This window comes from Colius striatus, chromosome 6, assembly GCF_028858725.1.
Source record: "Colius striatus isolate bColStr4 chromosome 6, bColStr4.1.hap1, whole genome shotgun sequence".
NCBI lineage: Eukaryota > Metazoa > Chordata > Aves > Coliiformes > Coliidae > Colius > Colius striatus.
In genome coordinates, this window is record NC_084764.1 from 34414832 (window position 1) to 34437422 (window position 22591).

The 22591-nt window shown below is 42.6% G+C and overlaps 1 protein-coding gene across 5 annotated transcripts in view; it reads right to left on the reverse strand.

The window, feature by feature from the left end:
• Positions 1-1260: 1260 nt before the first annotated feature.
• The window catches only part of MAP4K5 (mitogen-activated protein kinase kinase kinase kinase 5), a 71813-nt gene continuing 50482 nt past the window's right edge, over positions 1261-22591 (reverse strand). For 4 of the 5 annotated variants that reach the window (XM_061998563.1, XM_061998564.1, XM_061998560.1 and 1 more), the window contains 17 exons: positions 21743-21787; positions 21004-21046; positions 20340-20550; positions 19712-19809; positions 19572-19613; positions 18759-18843; positions 18588-18667; positions 14599-14659; positions 13521-13635; positions 13328-13386; positions 11918-12021; positions 11353-11530; positions 10220-10288; positions 9461-9553; positions 7576-7646; positions 6918-6973; positions 1261-4563 (listed from right to left, as the gene is read on the reverse strand). In XM_061998563.1, the coding sequence (XP_061854547.1) occupies positions 4476-4563; positions 6918-6973; positions 7576-7646; positions 9461-9553; positions 10220-10288; positions 11353-11530; positions 11918-12021; positions 13328-13386; positions 13521-13635; positions 14599-14659; positions 18588-18667; positions 18759-18843; positions 19572-19613; positions 19712-19809; positions 20340-20550; positions 21004-21046; positions 21743-21787 (1498 nt within the window). In that variant the 3' untranslated portion in view covers positions 1261-4475. The remainder of the gene's footprint in view (positions 4564-6917; positions 6974-7575; positions 7647-9460; positions 9554-10219; positions 10289-11352; positions 11531-11917; positions 12022-13327; positions 13387-13520; positions 13636-14598; positions 14660-18587; positions 18668-18758; positions 18844-19571; positions 19614-19711; positions 19810-20339; positions 20551-21003; positions 21047-21742; positions 21788-22591) is intronic. The other variant, XM_061998562.1, reaches the window with a different exon arrangement.

The following is a 22591-nucleotide window of genomic DNA, read 5'->3' on the forward strand; positions in this document are numbered from 1 at the left end:
CACCGCCTCGCCTCGCCTCGCCTCGCCTCAGCTCCGCCGGGGCCGGCGCCCGCCCTCCCACCGCCTCGCCTCGCCTCAGCTCCGGCGGGGCCGGCGCCCGCCCTCCCACCGCCTCGCCTCGCCTCGCCTCGCCTCAGCTCCGCCGGGGCGGGCGCTTGGGGGCGGAGGGGTCGCCCTGGCAGGGGCGGCCTTTGCCCGTCGCCGGGACGCTGAGGGAAGGCTCCTCCCCGGGGCGGAGGAGAAGGAGGAACCGCCGCGGTGGAGCCGGAGAGCGGCAGAGGCGGTCCCCAGGGAGGGAGGGTGTTCCCTGCCGGGGCCGCACGCACCCCTTGCGGGGCTCAGCCGCCCACTCCGGTCCTCACCTGCGCCTCGCCGCCCCCGTCGCCGTTTTGTCTTCAGCCCTCTCCCCCGCTCGGCTATTCTGCGTGGGTCGCTTTTACTCAGGAAGGCTTCTGACGCAGCTGTCCCCAAGCCCTGCAGAGCCACCTCAGAAGTCCATGGACTATGCCACTAAGGAAGCTCCTCAAAGGAGAAGTCAAATGGCAGGTCAGTCCACAATCCAAACCGCCTTTCCACATAACATATACAGTCTGATGCTGAGATTCATAGTGGGAACAATGTCCTGCAGAAGAGGAATATTTACCTCTATTTATTTATTTACCAGTAACTAACAGTTGTGTTGTCCAAAGGCACATTCACAACCCTCCTTTTCGCTCTATCTCAGCACATCCCTGTGTACAGATGGACTGAAGGGTGAATCAAAGTAAGGAGATGGCCATGATGCAAGGGCAAAGCTTGTATAAACTTCTCTAGATCCTGCTGAGATTGAGCTACGTCCAGGCTGGAGCATCAAATGCTCATATTCATGTTTCTTACTCTTAACCAACCCTCCTTTGGAACCCAACAGCCACCTACCTTGCTGTTTGCTGGATGAACTGGGCAGGAGGAAATCAGCCTCTGGTTTTCAAGCCAGACAACTCACAGGCACAGTGACTCCAGGCTACTGGCTGCAGCCCTGTGCTGAAGCAGAGCTCTGGTGGCACATGGCTGGGAAGTTTGCCACAGCTGTCCAAATTTCTGTGCTATCCCCCATCCTTCCCTTTCCTCCAGCTGATCCACTGTATGTGGGATGTGCCGTGTGGCTCCCAGGCAGGCTGTAGGATTGAGGCCACACTTGGTGAGGCCTGGATCAGGCCCTTCCCACTGACTGCAATAAACCCCAGTGTGTTGTTCCCAGCAAGTCCACCACACATCTCGGTATCAAATAAAGCATAGTTTATTTGGCATAGACTGAAATGAATTGCAACAGACATTTAGGTCTAACAAAGCCTAGTTACACAAACTGGAAGGAGTGCAGTTAGATTCTCAGTTACAATCTAATGACTAAACAAGGTAAAAAGTACATTTCAGAAAGTCTCCCAGTCTTGTCCTTTCCATTCGGAGACAGAGTGGCTCACTGATGTGCTGTACCTTTCATCTTTAGAGATGTCACCACAATTACAGTTGTATTTTTCAGCTGCAATGAGTTTCGTCAGGAAATCCAGAGACTAATCAACAGGCTGCTCTTAAATACTCTTTGTACTTCAAAAAGCCTGTTTTACGGCTTTCAAGCTGAATGTGTGAACGTTTTGCATCAGATAACTAGTATCTGGACAGCTGTCAAAAGAGTACTGAGGGAATGAGCGAGGTTTTGCTTTATAAACTCCAAAACCACACACTAGGCTTTCTCAACCCCAGCTGAAATGTCACAAAACCATACAAAGATCCCAGAATAACCTAAAGAGTCTACAAATGGTACTAGTCAGAGACAGCGAGAGCGGCCGGTTCAGCCACCCAACGTGCAGATCTGCTGTGCTGTACTCTGCTGAGAGGAACGAGTGAGGCTGCAACACCAGGAAACAGATCATGCCAAACATGCCACTGCCTATAAAACCAGACCAGCCAAAGCATTTTGGAATATGCCATTAGAAACGCTTGAAGAGCTACAACAGGAGGCTTGATTCAATGAGGACCCTCCTAGATTCCGTTTTTTACGATTCAGCAAATCACCAGTCATTCATGTCATTCAAAGGAAAATACTTTCAGTTCATTACTTTTGCATGACAGTGTCATGACCTAAGTTGTTTACTCCAGTTACTCCCCATAAATATCCAGATTTTATTTACAGATTGCTCTAGTCCTTTAGAGATCTTACTTTAAGTGTTTTCAAAAGACGATGCCAAGGATTAGGTCTGCAGTGAATGAGGTAAGTGGAGTGAAAGCATTTGCTCTACAACATCTACACCTGGTGCTTCACCTTAAAGACTTTGTAGACTAGAAGTTACATCTTTTGAGGGTTAATCACCAATCACTGACACCTACAGAGAAGTAAATTCAGTACTAACTCAGTTTCTTTAAAACACGTCCTGCTTTTAGTACTGCGGATCCAATGACAGCTGACCGCTTAAAACACTCTGATGCTTTTGTTTGTGGACTGATTTTAAAGTTTTACCTGTACAGTTACTATTTTCTAAACCTTGACACAGTTTCAGAACTGAAAAGCTTGACTTGATTTAAATATCAAGTCAATAACAAGAATTAGTTTTGAATGACAATGCTAAGTGGATAAAATGCTAAATTGCACGCAGGTCTGTTTTTGCCTTCCAGACCTTCAGAACAACACAGAACTCCAGCTGGACCGAGGAACACAAAGGCATTACTGAGTGATCACGTGTGCCGAGTTCATTCCGTGGATGTTAAATTATGGATCACATAGGCTGGTGCCCAAGCAGACAACCCGGTGCCCCATTCCTCAGGTCGTGAGTTAAAGATCAAACCGCTCTGGCTCTGCTCTGGCAGCGGAGCCCTCAGACAGGCTAAGCCACTACAACACACTTACCTTGACTACTTTAGAAGAATGATGTGTGAAGCCTCTTGTCTGTCTTTGCTAGGAGAGCAGAGCACAGAGAAGGAACGGGCAGCAGCACGCTGCGGGATTTAATCTAATCCCCCCTCAACTGCAGTGTTCATGAACCGCTACTGTCTCTGCCTATGGACTGTGTTTACTTACATCAAAGCTAGCAGGTTAACGTGAGGTAGTAAAACCAGATGCTCTCCTGTAGTCAGTCTACATTTATATTTAATGGTACCTCAAGAATTGTAATTAATGAGGAAGACAAAAGGAACTGATGTGACTCTTTAAAGGAGAAAGACAGTGAGAGAGAGAAAAACGCAGGTAAAAAAAAACAGGGAAAGGGACAAAGGGATTGAAAGCTCGAGTATAGAACACTGGTTCTTATCATATTTATTCATACTGCACAGCTGGGGAAACAACCATTCACTCCCAAGCGAGCGTCTGCCTGACAGCAGCTGGAAGGCTGTACAACAAGGGAGCTGGTGAGCTCAGGCCTCGCTAGAGGCTCCCCTCTGGCGTAGTACAAATAAACTACACGTCACGGGAGCTCGGTACGTGGTGCTTCCATTCGTTATGGACGAGGGCTGGGTACGGTCGCCACGTCACGTCACGAGGCTTACCCCTCATTTATGAAAATAAAGCATAGCTATTTTTGTACATTTATATATATATATAAATATATATATATAAAAAATACACACTGCTGGTCAACTGAACACACATGCACACACACACACACGTATATTGTACACACCCACCCGGTAGCAACATGTCTGATACCAATATCCTACCTTGTGTACACACACCCTACGTCTAGTAAATAACAAAATCCCTTTTTTTTTTTTAATGGCAATTCTGCAGGCAGAAAATCAATACAAAATACTTTGTTGTACAAAATTGCATTTTTACAAGGTGGACCAACGTTGTGACATACCCCTCAGTAATGCACTACAGCCCTACAACAGAAAAAGAATAACCAAACCTTTATACAGTTGTAAAAAAACCAAAACTTGTAAGCTGCTCTGCAACCTTTCTTTGCTAAAGTTAGATACATTACACCATTCTAGCAGCAGATTAATAAATAAGGATTAAATAGTCTATTATACAAAGCCATACTGAATGGCTGATTTAAAACCAAAAAGCTTTGCAGGTACTTTCACTTCCTACACACACCTTTTTTCTTAAGAATAAGACTCAGTATAAAACAGGGAAACAGCCAGCACTAGACCTGTATCTACAGAATACAAGGGAAAACCAAGGGAAGTAAAATATTTAACAGTTTATGGCACCTTTACTGCATAACGTTTTCTTAAAGGCTGTGTTTCCCTATAACTCATGAGTAAAGGTCTATTTATCTCAGCTTTTATTAAGCAAACTTGATATAACCAACCACACAGTGGCAAGAGACAGATCAGCTGTTCCCAGCTGCAAAAATGTACTGATTTCCACCCTAAACCAACATCATTTAGGCGTCGAGAAAAGAAACACAAGTCACAGTCCCGCTCCTGCTGAGTTTTCCTAATGCTTCTTTTTTCCTGGTGTGGCAAGTTCAGGCTGTTTATTTGCGTTGGGTCACTGTTGCTTAGTAACTATTTTCATGTCCAGCCAAGATGTAGAGATTGCTGTGTGCAGTTGGATTCTCGGTTGGCCTGCTTTCTAACACTACCACTCTGCAACCAAACACAAACAGAAGCCAACAGGGTTAGTGACAAAACACAAAGCTCATGGGATAGCTACCGAGGAGGAACAACCTCGTTGGTCCCAGGGTTCTACAGACTGGAGGGATACAGGTTCTCCTAAAGATCTGAGGTATTTTGTTCTTCAAATCAGTCTCATTTCCCAGCATCACTTCAGATACAAACAAGGAACAGAGAACTAGAAGCAGCTTCTTGAACCAGAGTCTGCTCTTCTCAACCACAGGCAAGTGTGATGTGTTCTGAAACTCTTCCAAACTGATAGCCTCCACCTTGAAATAAGCCATGTCTTCTGCTTCTATTGAGAAGTTATCTCTGAGCCACAGTGCTGTCAGGAGACATGACTCTCCCATCATCTGCAGCCCCAATCTGTTGACACCTCCTGCATCTCCTGATAAGTATCAGCCACTAACCCATGAAGTTCTCCTCACTTCTAAATATTTATCAGCTGATGGGTTCATAAGCAACACTCAACCCCATCTCAGCCTTTGTCCTGATGGATCATGTTTCTGTAGGCTTCTCTGGAAAACATGTCTCTCCCTGTCTTGGAACGCTGACCACCGTCTCCCACACCTCTGTCCCATGCTGACCCTTGACGATATCTCAGCAGCTGATACGACTGGGCCTTTGACTTCCCCTTTTCCTTCCAAATGCTTAGCTCCTGACTTTCTCTGCACCCCCTCCTAGGACAATATCCTGTCATTTCTCTCTGCATTTTGTTTTCAAATAAGCCAAATGTGCCGCTTGACCTCTGAGATTCTTCAAAGGGAGCCTGTCTCAGAGTTAGCATTGCACACACTCCCCTCCCATGGCACATTTCTCAAAGTTTTCAAATCAGTCTCACTCTTAATAGCCTGTGCCCCTGATCTTCACTTCCATAACTGGATATTTCTAAAGTGATCCAAGCCAAAAAGGTGCTGCTGCATCTCACTCACTTGAACAGTAGAAAAGACTCCTGCTCCATCAGTACTGAGATGGAAAAATACAAAACAAAGGATTGGGCAGTTCAGTGAGATCAGAATGGAAGAAAATGGCTTTTTCTGCACAACTGCACACAGTACAAGGTCTTCACCTTTACCTCCAACCTCAAAACACTCTTTGCACCAAGTTGTTATTCATTGTCTGCTATGTAAGTGCAAGCAGAACCAGATGAGAGGCTGCTTCCCACTCCTCTGTGTGTTTTGGATAGTCTTGTGTTCACCAGTTCAACAGAAATATGAAGGTATCAGTTCCAGTACAGAAAAGCCACTGAAGGTGGCACAGACATGCCTACGCTGACACACGTGGCTTGGGTACCTCAGCAGACCTTAGTGAAAGCTCATTCTAGTAATAAACCGTCCCCTGCTTTGCTGGGGGTGACAGGGAAGGCAATGACCACTGCCTGTCTGCACAGGGGGATAACAGACTGAAGGGGCATTGTCAGAGGTTGCTCTGTGTTTGTATTTCTGAGATCTCAGAGTCAGCAGTGGCAAGTGATGGGGCACAGTGCATCCCCGGTGACTCAGGTGCAAAGCAAAGCCTTGGGCTGTTTCTTGTGTAGGCTGCCTCTCCTCTCCAGAAGAGCTGGTGTGCTCTTGGACTGGGGATCCACGTACTTACAGGAAGCAAGTCAGAGACAGGCTTCTCAAAGGCCAAACAAGGGAGCAGATCAGGGATTAGGACTGATTTCTTGACTCTCTACTGTTGCATTCAGTACCCTGGCTATTTGAGAAACCTCAAGTACACATGTCCAAATCTGGAGACTAGGCAGCTTCTGCTAAGGTTTCAAACCTAGAGGCAGCTGCAGCTCTTCACAGCCTCTGTACTCAAAAGGAATCACTTGGATGTTACAGGTAATGCGTGAATTTAGCCCACTGTGCATTAGGATCTCTGTGCGATTGAGTTTGTTTTGCCGTTTCCAGACCTCAAGGTCCAGAGCAGCAAAGACTGTTTTTAAGTAACAAACTGCCAAGATAATTCACCAGTTCACCAGGAAAATCCAAACCAGATGCAGGCTTTTCCCAAAGTGCACTGGGCATCCTGCTTACCACAAGACAAGGGCATCTCTCATCTCTCCCTGTCACTCATCTCACTCTGTACCTCTATGTGCTTGTGTTTGTGTCCACACTTCTACCTCTGCAGTGGAAACTGGGGTCCCAGGGGCTCTTAGTAGTAATTCTGGGTGCAGATGTAATCACTACTTAAATTTTTGGCTATTGCAGGCAGAGACAGGGTTAGTGCCTCCTCCAGGACTGCCTGCAGATAGATCTGTGGTGGGCTGGAAGCCAGTTCCATCTGGAAGCTGGAAAGCTGGTTTAAAGAAAAGGTTTCTGTTTCTTCAAGGTGATTACCTGTCTGAGCCCAGCAAGCGGAAAACCCTGGTTTCATCTGATATCTCTTGGGTGACCTGTAGAAAAATAGAGACATTTAGGTCCATTTCAGTGGCAAAATTAAATGTATTGGTCTGAGCTGGAAGGAAAGAAAACCCAAAACCATCAGCCTCTTCAAAAATTCCAATCCAAATGACAGGACTCAATCAGATTAATTGATGACATGCAAAAAAACCCCAGTGGAATGTTATGAAATTAAAAACATTGTGAATAATTTCTGTATTGTAGACTGTTAGCAGTCTAAACGACTTAGTGACATGGATGGAGTCTGTTGAGCAAGTTTTGTCAGCAGAGGCTGACTGGCTTTCCCAGCATTTTCACAGAGGATGCCATCAGAAGGGACAGTGTTCTTTTGGAGAAAAGGACACAAAAAGGGTGTCGTCTCATTTTTTTTTTAAATAAAAAGTGGGATGTTTCCAACTTGAGGTTTTGATCCAAGAAACCCAAATGCTGCTTACACCAGATCTGTACTGGCTCTGTGCAGAACCAGTTCAGGAATCTCTGATGGAGACAGAGCTGGCTAACAGCCACTAGCAGAGCAGCTAGAGGGGCCAAAGGATCAAGTGGTAAATAATGAGGAAGAAGAAATTCAGCCTGGAGAGACTGGGAGATTACTTACTTCATCTGACTTAAAGCTTTTGCCCTGCATGCCATGTTTCCAGAAGGCCAGCACACTGTCTTGAAGGCACACTGCAAAGGAGAAACACAAAATCAGACCCCAGGGCGGCTTATCTGAACCGGAGAAACCTGGGTTTCTCACCAGTGGTGTGGAGAAAGTTGTGTGGTGAGACTTGGACTCCTGAGAGAAGAACCAAACTCCAAAATCACTGTAGAGAAACTAGACTGAAATGACTACTTGGATGTGAGATGCACATTACTTTTTAAAGTGCAGTTCAATCCATATCACTCAGCCATTCCCTGATTGCAAGGACAAGGTAGGCATCTTTTTCCTTTTCTCCCTTTCTCTTCTGTTCTCTGGATCTTTGTTTTTGTAATGACTCTGGAGCAAACACCAGGAAGCATATAAACATTTTGCCAACCAAAACACCATGGGCTGCTGGAAATTACAGATCGTTGGAGTTGTTATATTTACTTCAAAATATGTGTGAGTGTGAAAAATGGGAGGAGCCTTCCATTCAGGGCCAAGAAGAAAACACAGCAGCTACCAGCTCTGAATGGTTTCATTGCCAGCCTGCTGAACATAATGGAAGAAGAGCCTGGTGTTCAAGCAGTGTTACAGAAACATATTTTACATCCTGTTGTATTTTCTTAAACACTACTTGTTTTCCTTTACTATTCCTTTGAGTCTCATTTTGTATCTGCTCAGTATTAGCCATGTCCTAAATACAGAGAACAAAGGCATTCAGCAGAATGCTGAGAGCAACGTTTGTCACAACAGCCTTCTACTAATCTTCACCTGCTACTCCCCACTCCACCCTGCAATCAGAGAACAGAGAGTTGTTTAATACCCTGAATTCCCAAGAGATCACTTGGAGTGCAAATTACTGCTCACATTATTCAATGTCAGCTGGTAAGTGCAAGACTTGGGGCTAAATGCTTCTGTCTACGAATTCCTTCAGGGTTCAAGGAAAAGGCTGTGGTTGAGTGATGCACATGTCAGCAGGACACTGAGTGACACAAGTACAGGAATTCATTAGAGCATGTCAGAATTCAGGGGAGAATCACAGGCTTGATTAAAAATATCTTCCTTTAGGATGGGTCTGACATATCTAAATAGAGATGCTGTATAAAAGAATGTGCAGTGCTTCATCAACTGCTGATAAAACACAAAATACCCGTGTCAAGAATCCTTTAAAGGTCAAGAACCTCAAATGCAAACTGTACAGAAGAGCCAACAAAAGCAAGTTGTGTCTTCACTGACTTTGATTCCAGAAACAACTTCAGTTTCTGAGATACAGAATTAATAGATACTGCTGAGAGCTTATTAGAGTGGAAATACTCACTTGACAATTACAGTTCAAGTTTTAGAAGCCAGGCTGCCTTCCTCTGGTAGTCTAAAGACAGCAGCCTGTCCTCTAAGAATTGGATTCGAGTACTGTCACCCAGACCATTAAAAAAACTGACGTGCTATCACTTCAACTAAATCTTAGCTTTTAGAAGACTAACACAAGTTTCTGTGATACTAAACCATTTTGTCCTCCCCAGGGGTTTTCTCAGAGCTGTGGAAATGAACAAAGACTAATCAGCCTCTTTTTTTTTCTTTTTTTTTCTTTCCAGACAAATCATGATACACGTTACTTATCAAACAGAAATGACACCAGATGGAAACACACACAGCTTGGACACACTGTGTGGCTTGTCTGCCTTGCTTTCCTCAGCATGTCAGGAGACAAAGACAGTTCACAGTATCCTGACACATGCAATTTTTAGTGTTCTGGCCCCACTGGGTGCACTAGACTAGTCTAGATTATTCAAAATCCCTCATCACTCATCCCTCTAAGTTCTGAAGTCCTCGAGAGACAATAGAGAAGCAAATCACTTACCCACTGACTCAATGCAGAAATCAAAGCTCAGCTCGGAGGCCAATTTCTTGCTTGACTTCAGTTTCCCTTGTAAATTCACAATTTTCACAAATTCTCAAGAAAAAGAGAAAAACAAATCTTAAATCCCACTGCTTAAAAGGTTTTCTGACAGTTTGAAGTATGAAAAACTAACTTCATCTTTTAGGCACAAAGAAACACACAAGCTCGACATCTCCAGTATTTGCCTGAAATGAATCCGAGGGCATCCTTCTCCCCAAATAAACACTGAAAATCGTCTTAAGACACTTTGTATGTTTTTAGACTCTACTGACAGCCTTCCTGCAAACAGCAAACACTACAGAGATGTGAATACAACATAAAGGCTGGAAATTCAGGCATACTAAGTCATTGCAAGGTTCTCACTAAGGTGTTAACCTCTGAAGAATGCCTGTGATGGAGTGTTAGCTATTGGTGCTGCTAGCACATGCAACTGGCAAATGTCAGCTTTTTCCAAGTAAATTCTGAACATTTCTGACTGGCATATATTTGAATTCTGACCTGCAATGCTGCCTTACATTTCATTTTGAAAATAAACATGAATGATACACACTTGAAGAGGGAAAGTGGAATCACAAGAGTCTTTGAACTGTGTCTTTGGGGAAATATTCCAACACAAAGTAAAAGTGAAGGGAGAAAAATTAACTTGGGCTAGAGTTAAAATCAGTAACTGTGACAAAACAAGTTTTGCAGTAAGTTGCCCAACAGAGATGTGTTACTTACTGTCCAGGCAGACGAGAACAGTGTCTCTTTCCAGCTGTGTCACATGAATGGCATCTAACTGCTGATTGCCTTGTCAAAAAGAGAACACATTATTTTATATCACATCATAAGATTGATCTCAGCCTCCCCTCAGCTTCCCACCAAGTGCTACGGCCTTTTTCACTACACTAAGAGTCTTTTGAAATCTACAATATTTGTGACTCTTTTAAAATTGTTTAAGGCTATAAAATCCCAGAATGTTAGAGGAGGGGTGCAGGGCCTAAAGGACAAACCTGTGAGTTCAAAGCAAGTATTTAATGTGAAAGCACTACTGTTTATTGGCATAAACTACATTTTATGTTACAGTTCAGCACAGCAAGTCAGCTTCTTTCTGAAGGGGCACAATAATCATAGAATCATAGAATGGTAGGGGTTGGAAGGGACCTTTAGAGATCATCTAGTCCAACCCCCAATAATGAACAAAAGCATCCCCAATAATGAATAAAAGGAATCATCGAGGGAATCTTTGCTCTTAAAAAACTGCTCTTTTCCTCATAAATCCACATCTGGAAAGATGATTGTGCTGATATTAAACTAGATTTAAGACTTTATATAAATGACATTCTTGGTACAGATGCTAAAAAGCAGCACTTAAATGTATAAAACTATATCCAACAAAGCCAGCAGAGCAAAGCATCTGCAAGATATCAACTAGCTTTTGAAGATAAACCAAAATCTTCTACTTATTAATAGCCAGATGAAGATGACAAGCCTCCCCTAAGGGCTGGAGGACAGACAAGAATGCATTTATGTGAATCTTTACACAGGAAAGAAGGGGAAAGAGGAGTAAGACTGATCCCAGGAAAAAGTATGCAACCACAAATGAGAACCCAATCAGCAGGGTCTGCATTACCACTTAGGGAAATGTATCAAATAAAACATGTGTCTAAAACTCAAGTCTTTCTTTAAGAGAGATAGTTTACACTGAAGTTGGCAGGTGATCACAAGAAGAACCCAGGAGCAGCTTCTATATGCTTTAGGTTGAGCAGCTGCAACACTTGCTTAGCCTAAAGGGTTTCCAAGGGCTTCTGAGGAAGGGGTATCCAACAGTCACCAGCCCATAAAATGGCTCCAAGATGGACCATCACTCTTACCTGCACCAATTTCTGTAAACCATGAAGAAGCAGAGTTCAAGTTGATTGTCTCAAAGTGAACCACCTGGTTTGGTTCAGATCCCTTACTGATAGCTACGCAGACCATGGGGTACTCCTGCTCTGGTATCACCAGCATCTCAAACACATTCAAAGGGCTCGGCAAAGGAAAATCAAAGTGCTGCAAAACACAATCAGGAGGCATTTGTAAAGTCTATTTTTAACCTTGAAATAAGAAGCCTAAAAGAGCAGGCACAAAGCATAAAAGACATAGCAGCATTTTTCACTGCTAGTAAGAGTGCTTTTTTAAGGCAGCATGAGCTGTGGAGCAACATTACGTTGTGCAGGGGTATCTGCCAGCCTGTTATTGCTAGTACTGGGCTTGATCCAACTGACTGACTTCAGTCACAAGATTTTCTTAGTCAAAATGTGTCAAGCCAGATTTTCAAGTGCTCAGAGCCCACAAATGGGACTGGACTGGGATGTAACTTTCCATTGCAAATTCTGGAAAGGTTACTTCATCAACCATGTAATGATTAAAAGTTCTAAACTAAAGCAAAATACTCACCTTTATCAACATGAATTTCTGCATTGGCTCATACCACTGTAGTAGAACAATTCCAGACTGCAATGCACCACACAGGTATTTGTGTCCTGTGTATGGATTTCGTACTGTACAACACAAACAAAGAAACAGAAAAACCTTTTTGAGTCAAGGAACTTCAGTGCATACTTGAAAAAAAACCCAACCCTGCAGCTATTTTTACAAATAATTTAAGAAACAGCATCAGTTTCACATTGCTAATTGCCTTCTGGCTTGCTATTCCAATAACTATAGTGATTAATTTTGTGCTGCATTCCAGGCAAATTCAATTATGTCTGTAATTAATAACTAGCATGTTCTTTGAGTCCCAGTATAGAGCCCAAATGCTGAATGGCCAGAAAAGCTGCAACACCTTCCTCCTGGGGCTGTGTGGGAGAGGCAGTGAAAGACCCAAGGTCAAGTTGTGATTTAAATAAAATATTCCCCAGCAGTGAAGATGGCCCATAACTTCTGGTGAGCTTTGACAGCTGATGCAGTGATATGATGAAGGGCTTGGGGTTTGGTTTTTTTCAGCTCAGTTGGACACAAGATCAGCCTGACTTCAGGAATCATCTGTAAATATGCCTGCTGTAGACACTTCACTTGAGCTAAACAGGATAGTCAAACCTACAACCAGGTACTTTATAGTCTGCTTAAATATTTTATGAGCAGAAAGGTACAATTTCACACAGTACTAAGGCCAGTTTTCAAAAGGTACTCTGTAGAAACCCCAAGCCTTTCTGAAAGTCAGAGAAGCCACAGACAAATCTGTAACTTCAGAAGCTTTAACTCTTTTGTGTGCACTTAGAACTTGAGCATGGCTTCACTCCTCAATTATATTCATGTCCAGCCTTGTCTTTGTGAAAACATTCAAGTTAGCACCACTAAAAGTTGGATTTAGGTCAAAATTTGAGCCAAACGGACAAAGCAGAAAGAGTATTTGTGTATGTACAATGAGTCTGGGATTCTGTAAGAAGTGTTACACGGTCAGGCAGGCTGAGGGTGTAAGGGACTGCCTGGCTCGGGTGCCAGCCTGACACTGCTGACCCCACACATTCACTTAGTCCTCTAGAGCTTTCACAGCTCTCAAAGAAAGCCTCCAACACCCATCAGCTACATGCTACTGGCATTCGCCAGGGCTCCTCTTTGGACCTCACCCCAGACAGCAACATTTCTAGGTTAAGAGCTGACGTGAAAGATGCATTTCTACTGAACAGCATAAAGACCCCTGCATTACTGAAAAGGAAAGCTAGGCACCAGTTAGGCAGAGCATTAATGCAGTCTTATTGTTTTCTGAACAGTGAACTAACTAGAAGTTTATTAAAAAGCAATGAGTTTAAAGCTTCCAATGACAAAGGCCAGGAAAAAGAATGGCTGAACTGAAGAGCTACTCACCTATACAGCATTTGTGGCATCCTTTTGTATCAGGGATCTTTGTTGTTAAGGCAAACTTCCTGCAATAACAGTTGTGAAAAAACACATCAGCAAGAGATGTCAAATGCCCTTCATGCTGCCAGGTCAACAGCACAAGCAGTATTTAGAGGAATCGTCACTTGTTAATAGTTGTCTAGAAAGGAAAGATTTGTACCTTGGTAAGATTTTGTCAGGAAACCTATGGGTTTGAATATGAGCAGCTAATCCTGTTTTTTTTGCTTGTTCAAACAAAGCTATTAAATTATGAGAGTACAGCTGGAATGTTTTCCCTGTAAGAGAGAAACACAGAGTTGACATCATGCCCACATCTCCAGCAGAGAACATGTTCAAAAAAAGGTAGGTACAGAAAATTACCTTCTAGAAAAATGGGCCACACACGCCAGGTATTTCAAGTCCAGTTAGAGAGAAAAATAAAACAAGACAACAATAATAATGCATATAGAGAAGAAATGGCATTGAAATGGCAGGGAGACTTACAGAAACATTTTTAGAAGGCTGTAATTATACAACAATTAATTATAGCTGTATTTTCCATACTTACAAGTCAACAGAAGTGGTGTTACACAAAGCTCTGCATGTTAAAGGCACACTCCTGCAATTAGTCTGCTTGTCACAGTCCCTCTGAGTCCTATCTAGAATGTCCCATGCCGGAAAAACTGATAAAAAGCCCCCTTTTTTTCAAGAATCAATCTGACAGATCAGTAGTATCTCACAGCCACCTCATTCTCCTTCAAACTGAAACTGGTTTTGGTTTAGGGTGGATTTATTTTCTGAATCTGCTCCATACCAAAGCTGCTGCCAGTCTACAATACACTGAGAGGGATTAAACCCTACAGCTGTATTTTGTCAATGTAATGTACCTATGTTAATGCTCTCCTTGTTCTGTCCTGATGCATGAAAGCCATCCCAATCCTGACTCTCCTAGGTCAGGGAACAAAGAAGAAGATATTTGGATTCTCCAGGCACTTTCAGTCAAATTGCAGCCTTGGCAATTTAACCAGAAAACCCTATGGTGGGACACTGCAGTCAGCTGCCTCTACTACTTGTAAGCATCCAGTTTTATCTCTGAATGACTTTCCTGTTAAAACACTCTTGAAACGAAGCTTCTTATACAAACACAAGAAACAATTCAGAGTTTTCTACTTCAGTACAATCAAAATACATTGTACTGAACTTTGACTTTAAAAGTTTCTCTTTATGATTTTATTATTTTTCCCTCTATTGATACATACCTGACAAGGACATTAGGGTGTTATTGATAACATACAGCCAGGTGCACTTTCGGGGAAATAACTAAAGAAAGAAAATATTTCCATTAATAGAAACACACAGGAATGTCCAGCCATGGTTTTCTCTGCCTCCAGCACCACTCCTGCAGGGATCCACACTGGAGAGGGTCCCAGCTGCAACTACAGTTTACCCTTTTGGACATTTGTTTAGTCTTTTTCTCAAGCTAAAAGTAGTTTTCATTCCTTCCCTCTTCTATCCCTGAAACTTTCAAATTTCATTTTTTTTAAAGCTTCTTAATTAGCAGCACAGAGCCCGAGTGGGACAACTGGCAAGCCTAGAATACTATATATAGAAAGATACAGCTTGCTCAGGAACAACTGCCACAGGAAGAAAGAGAACATTATTACAGAAACCTACTAAACCCCACAAATGTTAGAAGAGAAGGAAAAAAAAATCCTGTATTTTGTGGGCCTTATCTGCTTGGTCATTTGTGTTAGCATGTTTCTCTCTAAACAGACACTTCATGGAAGGTATTGGGACTTTTTTGTTTCAGAGGGCAGATATTACTCACAGGCAGCTAGTCTACATTTGAGAAGATTGAGAATCACAGAATGTTAAGGGTTGGAAGGGACCTAAAAAGATCATCCAGTGCAACCCCCCTGCCAGAGCAGCACCACCTAGAGTAGTAGGTGGTTGTAGAAAAAGACAAGACTAAATGTATTGAACAGTTCTCATAGGCAAGGTCCTTCCCCAGGAAAAGAATTCCAAGAAGAAAAAAAGGTGTTCAAAGGATTAAGGTGTTTCTAAAGGAGACTATTAGATAAAAGTCAACAGCAGATGTTCCACTGAGGGAAGTCTTTGCAAAACACAGCAGAAGATGCTCAAATCAAGGCTGTACAAAAGAATGACTGTACTGCCTAATGCAAATGTCCATCTACCCTAATATCCATTTCCAACAGTCACCATAAAGTGATGTGATCTCTCCTAAAAATGGTGAAAACTGGAAAAAAATGTCTATAATACTGCACTTAGCACAACTGTGCCAGTCACAAAGTTCTTCAGCTTAGAAACCTGCTGAATTAGATAGTGGCTTTATGCATTTCAGTGAGCTTTATGGATTCATCTTCTATAAGTTTGTCCAGTCTCCCCTCTGAACTCTGATAACTCTTAGCATTTGCACCTCCACACTACAAAAAGTCCCAAGCACATTACCCACTGTTTATTTTTAATTTGGCTCCCACTAGCTCCATTTACTGGCCTCACTGGAAGAGAAGGAGAATTGTTGTTCCCCATGAACCAGCTCTGAGCCACTCCAAGACGTGCAGATACTTCTTACTTCCCTCCTGATGCCTTGAGCACCACAAATACATAAACAGAAACAAGGATGCCATGCTAAGGATGAAGAAGTAATCACAAGATAAGCCTGAGGGAAGATATAATTAGAAAGGTTAAGATGTAAATCAAATTACCAACATAAGAGAAACAGAAATACAGGGTGAGAAAACAAAAGGCTTGGCCCACTGCATGACAAGAGAGAAAGACTGCAAGATGAACACAGTTAACTGCACTGGGGTAAAAACTTGTGCTAGAAGCAGAAAAAGAATACATTACACACTATTTTAACTGGATGTACTCATGTCAGCAGGTCCCAATAAAGTTTACTTTACAGTACTTAAGAACTGGCTCAACCCCCAAGGTCTCAGTAATGGTTAGCTTCGAGAACTGGTAGAGGACGACCAAGGACCTCAACAAGGACAAACACATAGCTATGCCAAATAAAAAGGGTAGTGGGAATTGCAAAATAGTCTGACTGATTGTCTGGATATCCAGAGGAACACAGGAACAAGCCACACGCTTTTACCAAGGGGTAGCAAGAGCTGTTAGTGCAGACTTGTGCAGGACAGGCTATACCTGAACATCTCAATTTCATTCTTTAACAGAATAACTGCCCTGCCAGGGCAGTGAAACAATAAGATGTGAAATGTATGTGAATGACCTTGTCCTGTGTGCCACTTCCATGTGCAAAGTGAGAAAATACAGGGTAGAAGAAATTGCAGAAAGAAAACACACAAGTGTTGGACATATGTTGGGACCTGGGCTATAATGAATGTTATGGACTCAGTCAGAAACGAAGAAAGTCTGGAGTTTGTCTTTGAATTGCCTTCTACAGCAAAAAAGGACAGAAAGGAATGCCTATGTGATAGCAAGTTTGAGCAAGGGGAAAACCAAAACAGCAGATTGTAACAGAAACAAGGTCAACGCAAGAAGATAGGACAGGACATTAAACTAAGCATTGCTAGAAGACTGAATAGAGCATTCAATTTAGCATTATATGATTGATTGTACTTGACTTATAAATTGTAACATATGTAATTAACAATAATATAAAGTTAACTAAATGTAAGGTAAGCATAACCATAGTGTGAGAGAAAACTAACTGAAGGCTGAACAGATGGGCTGATATTTTAGACACAGTAAGGCCGATGTTTTAAGCACAATAAGGATGGTGCTTTTACACAATGAGGTTGGAGTTTAAGTTGTTACAAAAGTGAAACTTTGAGGCCTTATGCATAGCGTGTGATGCTTAGTATTAACTTTTTGCCATGAATTGTAGCACGTAGACAGCATTTGAAAAAGGTATATAAGTGATGATTATGTGACAATAAATTGGAGCTGATGCACATCATATTGGTGTATGGTCACTCCTGTTTCACGCAACAAAGAAGAAGAAGAACCCCTGCACAAAGAAAAAGGAACCCTGCAGACATAAAACCAGAATATCTGTCAGCAATTTGCTAATAGAAGGAAAAAGTAGCCTGCAGACATTTAGTGTCTTCTCTGGGTCTGGTTCTATTCAATATTTTAATGGAAAAACTAACAATGGAATAGAAGTATGCTTCTGAATTGCAAGATATTAACCTTGGAGAGACAGGAAGCACTTTGGAAGATACAATCAGAACTAGAAGTTGGAGAAACAGTTAAAAATGTGCATTTGGTGGGCACAAATCACACAATAAACTCAACCAAGGAAACAAATGGCACGGCAGAAGCACCGGGGCAAAGCCTCTGTGGTTCAAAGTGGCCCACACCTGACCTCTGCCAACCGAGAATGCTCTCACAGAAAAAAACCCTTTTGTTTTGGGGTGCACTGAATGTTCTTTACCTCCCCATCTGCTGAGGCTACAAACTGATAACTTCGTATTCAACGCTATCCTATTGCATTCAGGTGCACCCTCATTGCTCAGTCTGAAAGAATCTTCTAGTTGAATTAAAATTCCCAATTCTCAGCATCAAGCCCTTTATAACCTTTTCTTGCTTTTGTCTGTACTAAACTACACCCTTGGTGAATCTTCTTAAGCACAGATCTCTGTGCAGCACTCCTTCTGTGAAAACATCTTTTTTCTCACAATTACTCATAGGTAGGCCCACTCTGCCACCTCTGCTTTCTGTCCTGTTCCATGTCTCAACAGCCTGAAGTGCCTTTGTGAACTTCCTTACAAATCTGCAAGTATATAAATCTCATTATCAAAACTCTGCTACTCCTGATGCTAAAAAAGCAAATGTAACAATACCATGATTGCATGAAGTGGCTTTGGAAAGGGTTAGAGAGTCCAAGAAAAACAAGCCAACAGTTATTCATTGGTGGTAACAAGGCCAGCTAAATGATATGGCTGAGGGCTTCGGCAGCATCATGGAGAAGCAATATGCCATCTAGTGGAGATGAACTGGGGAGAAGGCAGGTAAGCAGTCATCTCCAAGGCAAAGGAAGATGTTAGTAATGAACTCCTTTGAAAGCAGCAATGCACATGCAGCAACACAAAATTCAGGTAGGCAGGGCGACTATCAGATTTTTGGACTTCCATTGCTGGCTTTGATGTGAATCAGGTCATGCCACAAAGCCTGGTATCCCATCTATCTCCTCTAATACCAGCCCTTCTTGCTCCAGAATATCCTCAAACCTATTCTGTATGTTCAATGTATCAAAACTTACCTGTTCCATTGTTGCTTCGTGAAGTTCATTCAAATTCAAAGTATAGATACCTTCTTCTGTGCCAAAGATAATGTACTGATCTGAAAAATATAAGAGAACAGGATTATTTCACAAGCTCATTACCCCTTTGGCAGCAAGTGAGTTTAAAACACATACCAAAAATAACTTCACCTTTAGTATCTGGATGTATCCATGATGTTGCACAATTAATCTTCAAAGGACATCCATCAAAGACTTTGGAAAAACACGCTCCCATCTGAAAAACACCAACACTTAAACTTGAAACAAGTCTCCAGTACTAAGTATCTTCCCTTCTGGCACTTCCCTCTCTTTTTTTTCAGACACAAACTTACTTTAATACGTCTCGACGTAAAACATTTTTATAGTCCCCAGAATCTACAATGCAGCTTTCCAAACCTTCTCATAACTCATTAACCTCCTCATAGTACATTAACAAAGAGGGATCAGAATGATAGGAATGACTTTAGAACCTACTGGGTAAGAACAATACTGAGTATAGAATGATAGAATCGTTTTGGTTGGAAAAGGCCTTTAAGATCATCAAGTCCAACCACTAACTTCACACTGCCAAGCCCAGCTCCACCTCCAGGGATTGGGCAGCCCAAATATGAAGGGAAAAACATGAAGGGAATACAGGAAGAATATGAAGGGAAAACAAGCAGAAATGTTGAAGTAATAACACCCTCTAGCAAAATCATATCTCCTTTCTCTTTTCTAAGCAGGGACTGGCACTGGAGATCCACAGAGCCTCCAACCTTTCACATCCAGACTGAATGGTGAAAGGAAGTTTTTAAGAAAAGGAAACAAATACTGTGGATCCAGTATGCAAAAAGTAACTGGCTATGAGATGCAGAGAATCACCCCAGGTGAGCTGGTGGCTTATTCTAGCATAAATCTTCTAACAGGAGAGTGATGCCACGACGTAGGCTTCCAATAACCCCTACTGCAAATGAGGTTCCTTACCAGCACCTTCGGCGTTGGTGGCAAACCATTGATTGCTGGCTTCTGTGGGAAGAAAGATAGATCATTAAATACCTCCCACACACTGATATAAAACCACCTAGCTAACATGACAGTGAAATCAGACAGAGCACCATACTTACAGGAAAATCTCTTTTCTCTTTTTTCCGTGGCAGCTGAGGGATTTGTCCAGACCCTTCTGCATTTTCCTCGATGAGTTTCAGCATGCCATCCGTATTTCCTGAAATGAAACCCAAGGGCATTTTCTATCTCACTTGACACACTGAAAAAGAAAAGCTTTTGCTGTCCTACCCTCTCTTCTCCCCTGCACCTCACAGGAGTGGAGAAGCGAGAGCTGCAACTTCCATGTGCACATCTCAAGTAGCTGAACCCTTCCAAGGACAGCTGGCCACTCTTCTGCATGCTAAGCTACACAGTAATTCAGGCTTTCCAGTATCCAACAGTCCCTGGGCCAAACACAACTGAGATTAAAGCTGTGGCAAAGTCCATCCTCACAGATGATCCTCCCTGCACACCTGCTGGGTTTATGCTATTCCTGCAGGCCAACACAGAAATGTATTAACTGGCTGAGTGGGCACAATGTTTTCACCATGGGTCATGGCCCTAATAAGAGCCAACACACAGATAAAAGGGAAAGTTGCACCTCGTGATCAGCTTGTATTTAAAAACATTACTGAAAATAGCTCTAGAACTCCAGAAGTGATTTCCTTCTACAGGAAGCAAGTCACCTTTAGGAAACGGAACATTTACCTAAGTCACTGTATCTCGCTGTGAGCAATCCAGGGCTGCTGATGCTGCTAGTCATACCAAGGAGGGAAGAATCAGCCTGAGGCCCACAAACAGGGATACTTTGTCTCCTGTGAGCTGGTGGGGCTCTGTTCTGTGAGTCTGGGAAGTGTTTTATTGTCTGACATTTCTCATCATCTGGGAGGTTTTCCTCAGGATAACTGTTCATTCTCGGCTGCAACAAACCAAAGAGGTGAAGGTTACCTGGGAAATGGCAACTGGAAGCATAAACTTCAGACACGTTTAATTCAAGTTAGACTGCTGCTACATCAAAAAAGATAAACATCAGCATTTGAAAAAAGAAGTTTGGCAGCAGATTAATTTAAGAGGTATTCCTTCTTTGACAGAAAATCCCAGCAGCAGGCAGAACACTGAACAAGGGGACATCCCACACAGCATGCTCTCGTTAGAGGGAAAATACCTACAGGTCACACTCAGGCAGTGTGCAAAGCCAAGAGTACCCAGAGGTCAACTGCAAGGCAGCAAAAAATATGAAGCTGCATGAAGTCTGTTAGTAAATGGTATTTGTCAGAATGTATTGCCTACTGAGAGCATCGGACAGAAGTGCTGCAGGTGCTGCACTAGTGGGAGTCGCCATCTAAAACTCTTAAAACCCATCGTGTCTTACCTTAGGAGGTAGTGGAGGTGGCCCTGCTCGCTTTAGTGTTGATCTGCAACGAAAAAGTGCAGGAGTCCTCTTAGTCAAACCAACAACAGAAACAGAATTACTTGAGAGCACAGACCATAAATGAGCCAGATGCATAGAAAAGACGGGTCACAGCTTTGCACAAACTGGGTTAAACCAGAAGTCCAAGAGTGGGAAAAAGGACGTTAATCTTGTTAGAAGTGTTGTGTTCTTTATAAACTCATGTTCTTTCATAAATGCCAATGTTATAGAGCATTCTGCGGCAAGGGGTATTTGATATTAGCAAATAAATACATGTTCAGGAACTAGTTTGGTGCAATTTGCAGCTCTGGATCAGACAAATGTTTGGGCACCGGAGGAGTTCACATACCCCACCACAGCTCTGCAGGAATACTTGCCCGTCCTGTCATCACATGGCTCATGATCAATGGATTAATCAACACAAAATCAGCTTTAATATATTAGGCATTTCCAAATGTACTCTAAGATAACCTAAGGAAGGAGAGCAAGGGAAGAAAGCATTGCTTTGCAGACATTCTCCTGGCGGTCAGGTAAACAGTGAAGCGTGTGTTAGGTCTTTGAGTGCAACCAGCCCTCACTTATTCATGAGTGGCAAAGCTGCCTGCAGCATTTTAAGGGGAGAGGTTTTGCCAGAACGCTGCCTGCTTTAGCGAGAGCCACATGGAGTAAACACAGCAGTACATGAAGGACGTCCACTCACTCTTCAACATCTTCACTCCCATCTCCAAATTTTGTAAGCAGTCCCCTAGGTAAAATGTTTGTAGAATTAAGAGCTCTGCTCTAAGGTGGACACGTGCAACTCAACCGATTGTGACGCCATTTAGTTTCATAACAACCATCTCCCAGCCTTTTGCAAGATTAAGTGTTTCTCTCTTATTCACTGCCTTAAGCCCTTTTTCATTGAGTATGGTCCTTCTCTTCCCCTCACTCCCCAGTGATTACTGTAACTCTTCCATCAACTCATCATCTTTCATTTCCCGACCTGGTATTTTCAATAGTGCTGAGAAGCCAAACAACGGTGTGATATAAAAGAAAGAAAAAACAAAAATATGAGAATAGAGGAAGTTACTGTGATACAAATGGAGAAAAGTCCACTTGCCTTTCAAAACACTTCCAAAAGGAAGTTTCCTCCTTTAGTGATAGACCCTAAAGACACAGACTGTTTCCCATTACAGTGGGAATTTTTGTTCCAAAGCTACCCAGGGTCAAAAAAAGAAATTGTGACTCGAGGATCAAAGCACCCCTGAAAACACAATACTGAAACAAACAAAAACTGATAAATTCTGCAAAGTGATAATTCTCAAGCTGTGTCTTACAAAAAATAAACTGCATTAGATTTAAAAAAATCTAAACCATAAATCTAAACCTAATAAACAGCATTCCTTAGTATCCTGTTCTGATGTGAATTCTAGGCTCCTGCATTTAGGAATTGTGAGGTGGAAGAGATAGTTTGGAAGCTAATCTCAGTGTTCAACCAGGGCCAGGTTTCTTCAGGCTGCAGCAGCCCAGTGCAGTCCAAGCCTCTGCATGCAGAGCAGACATCCCAAAT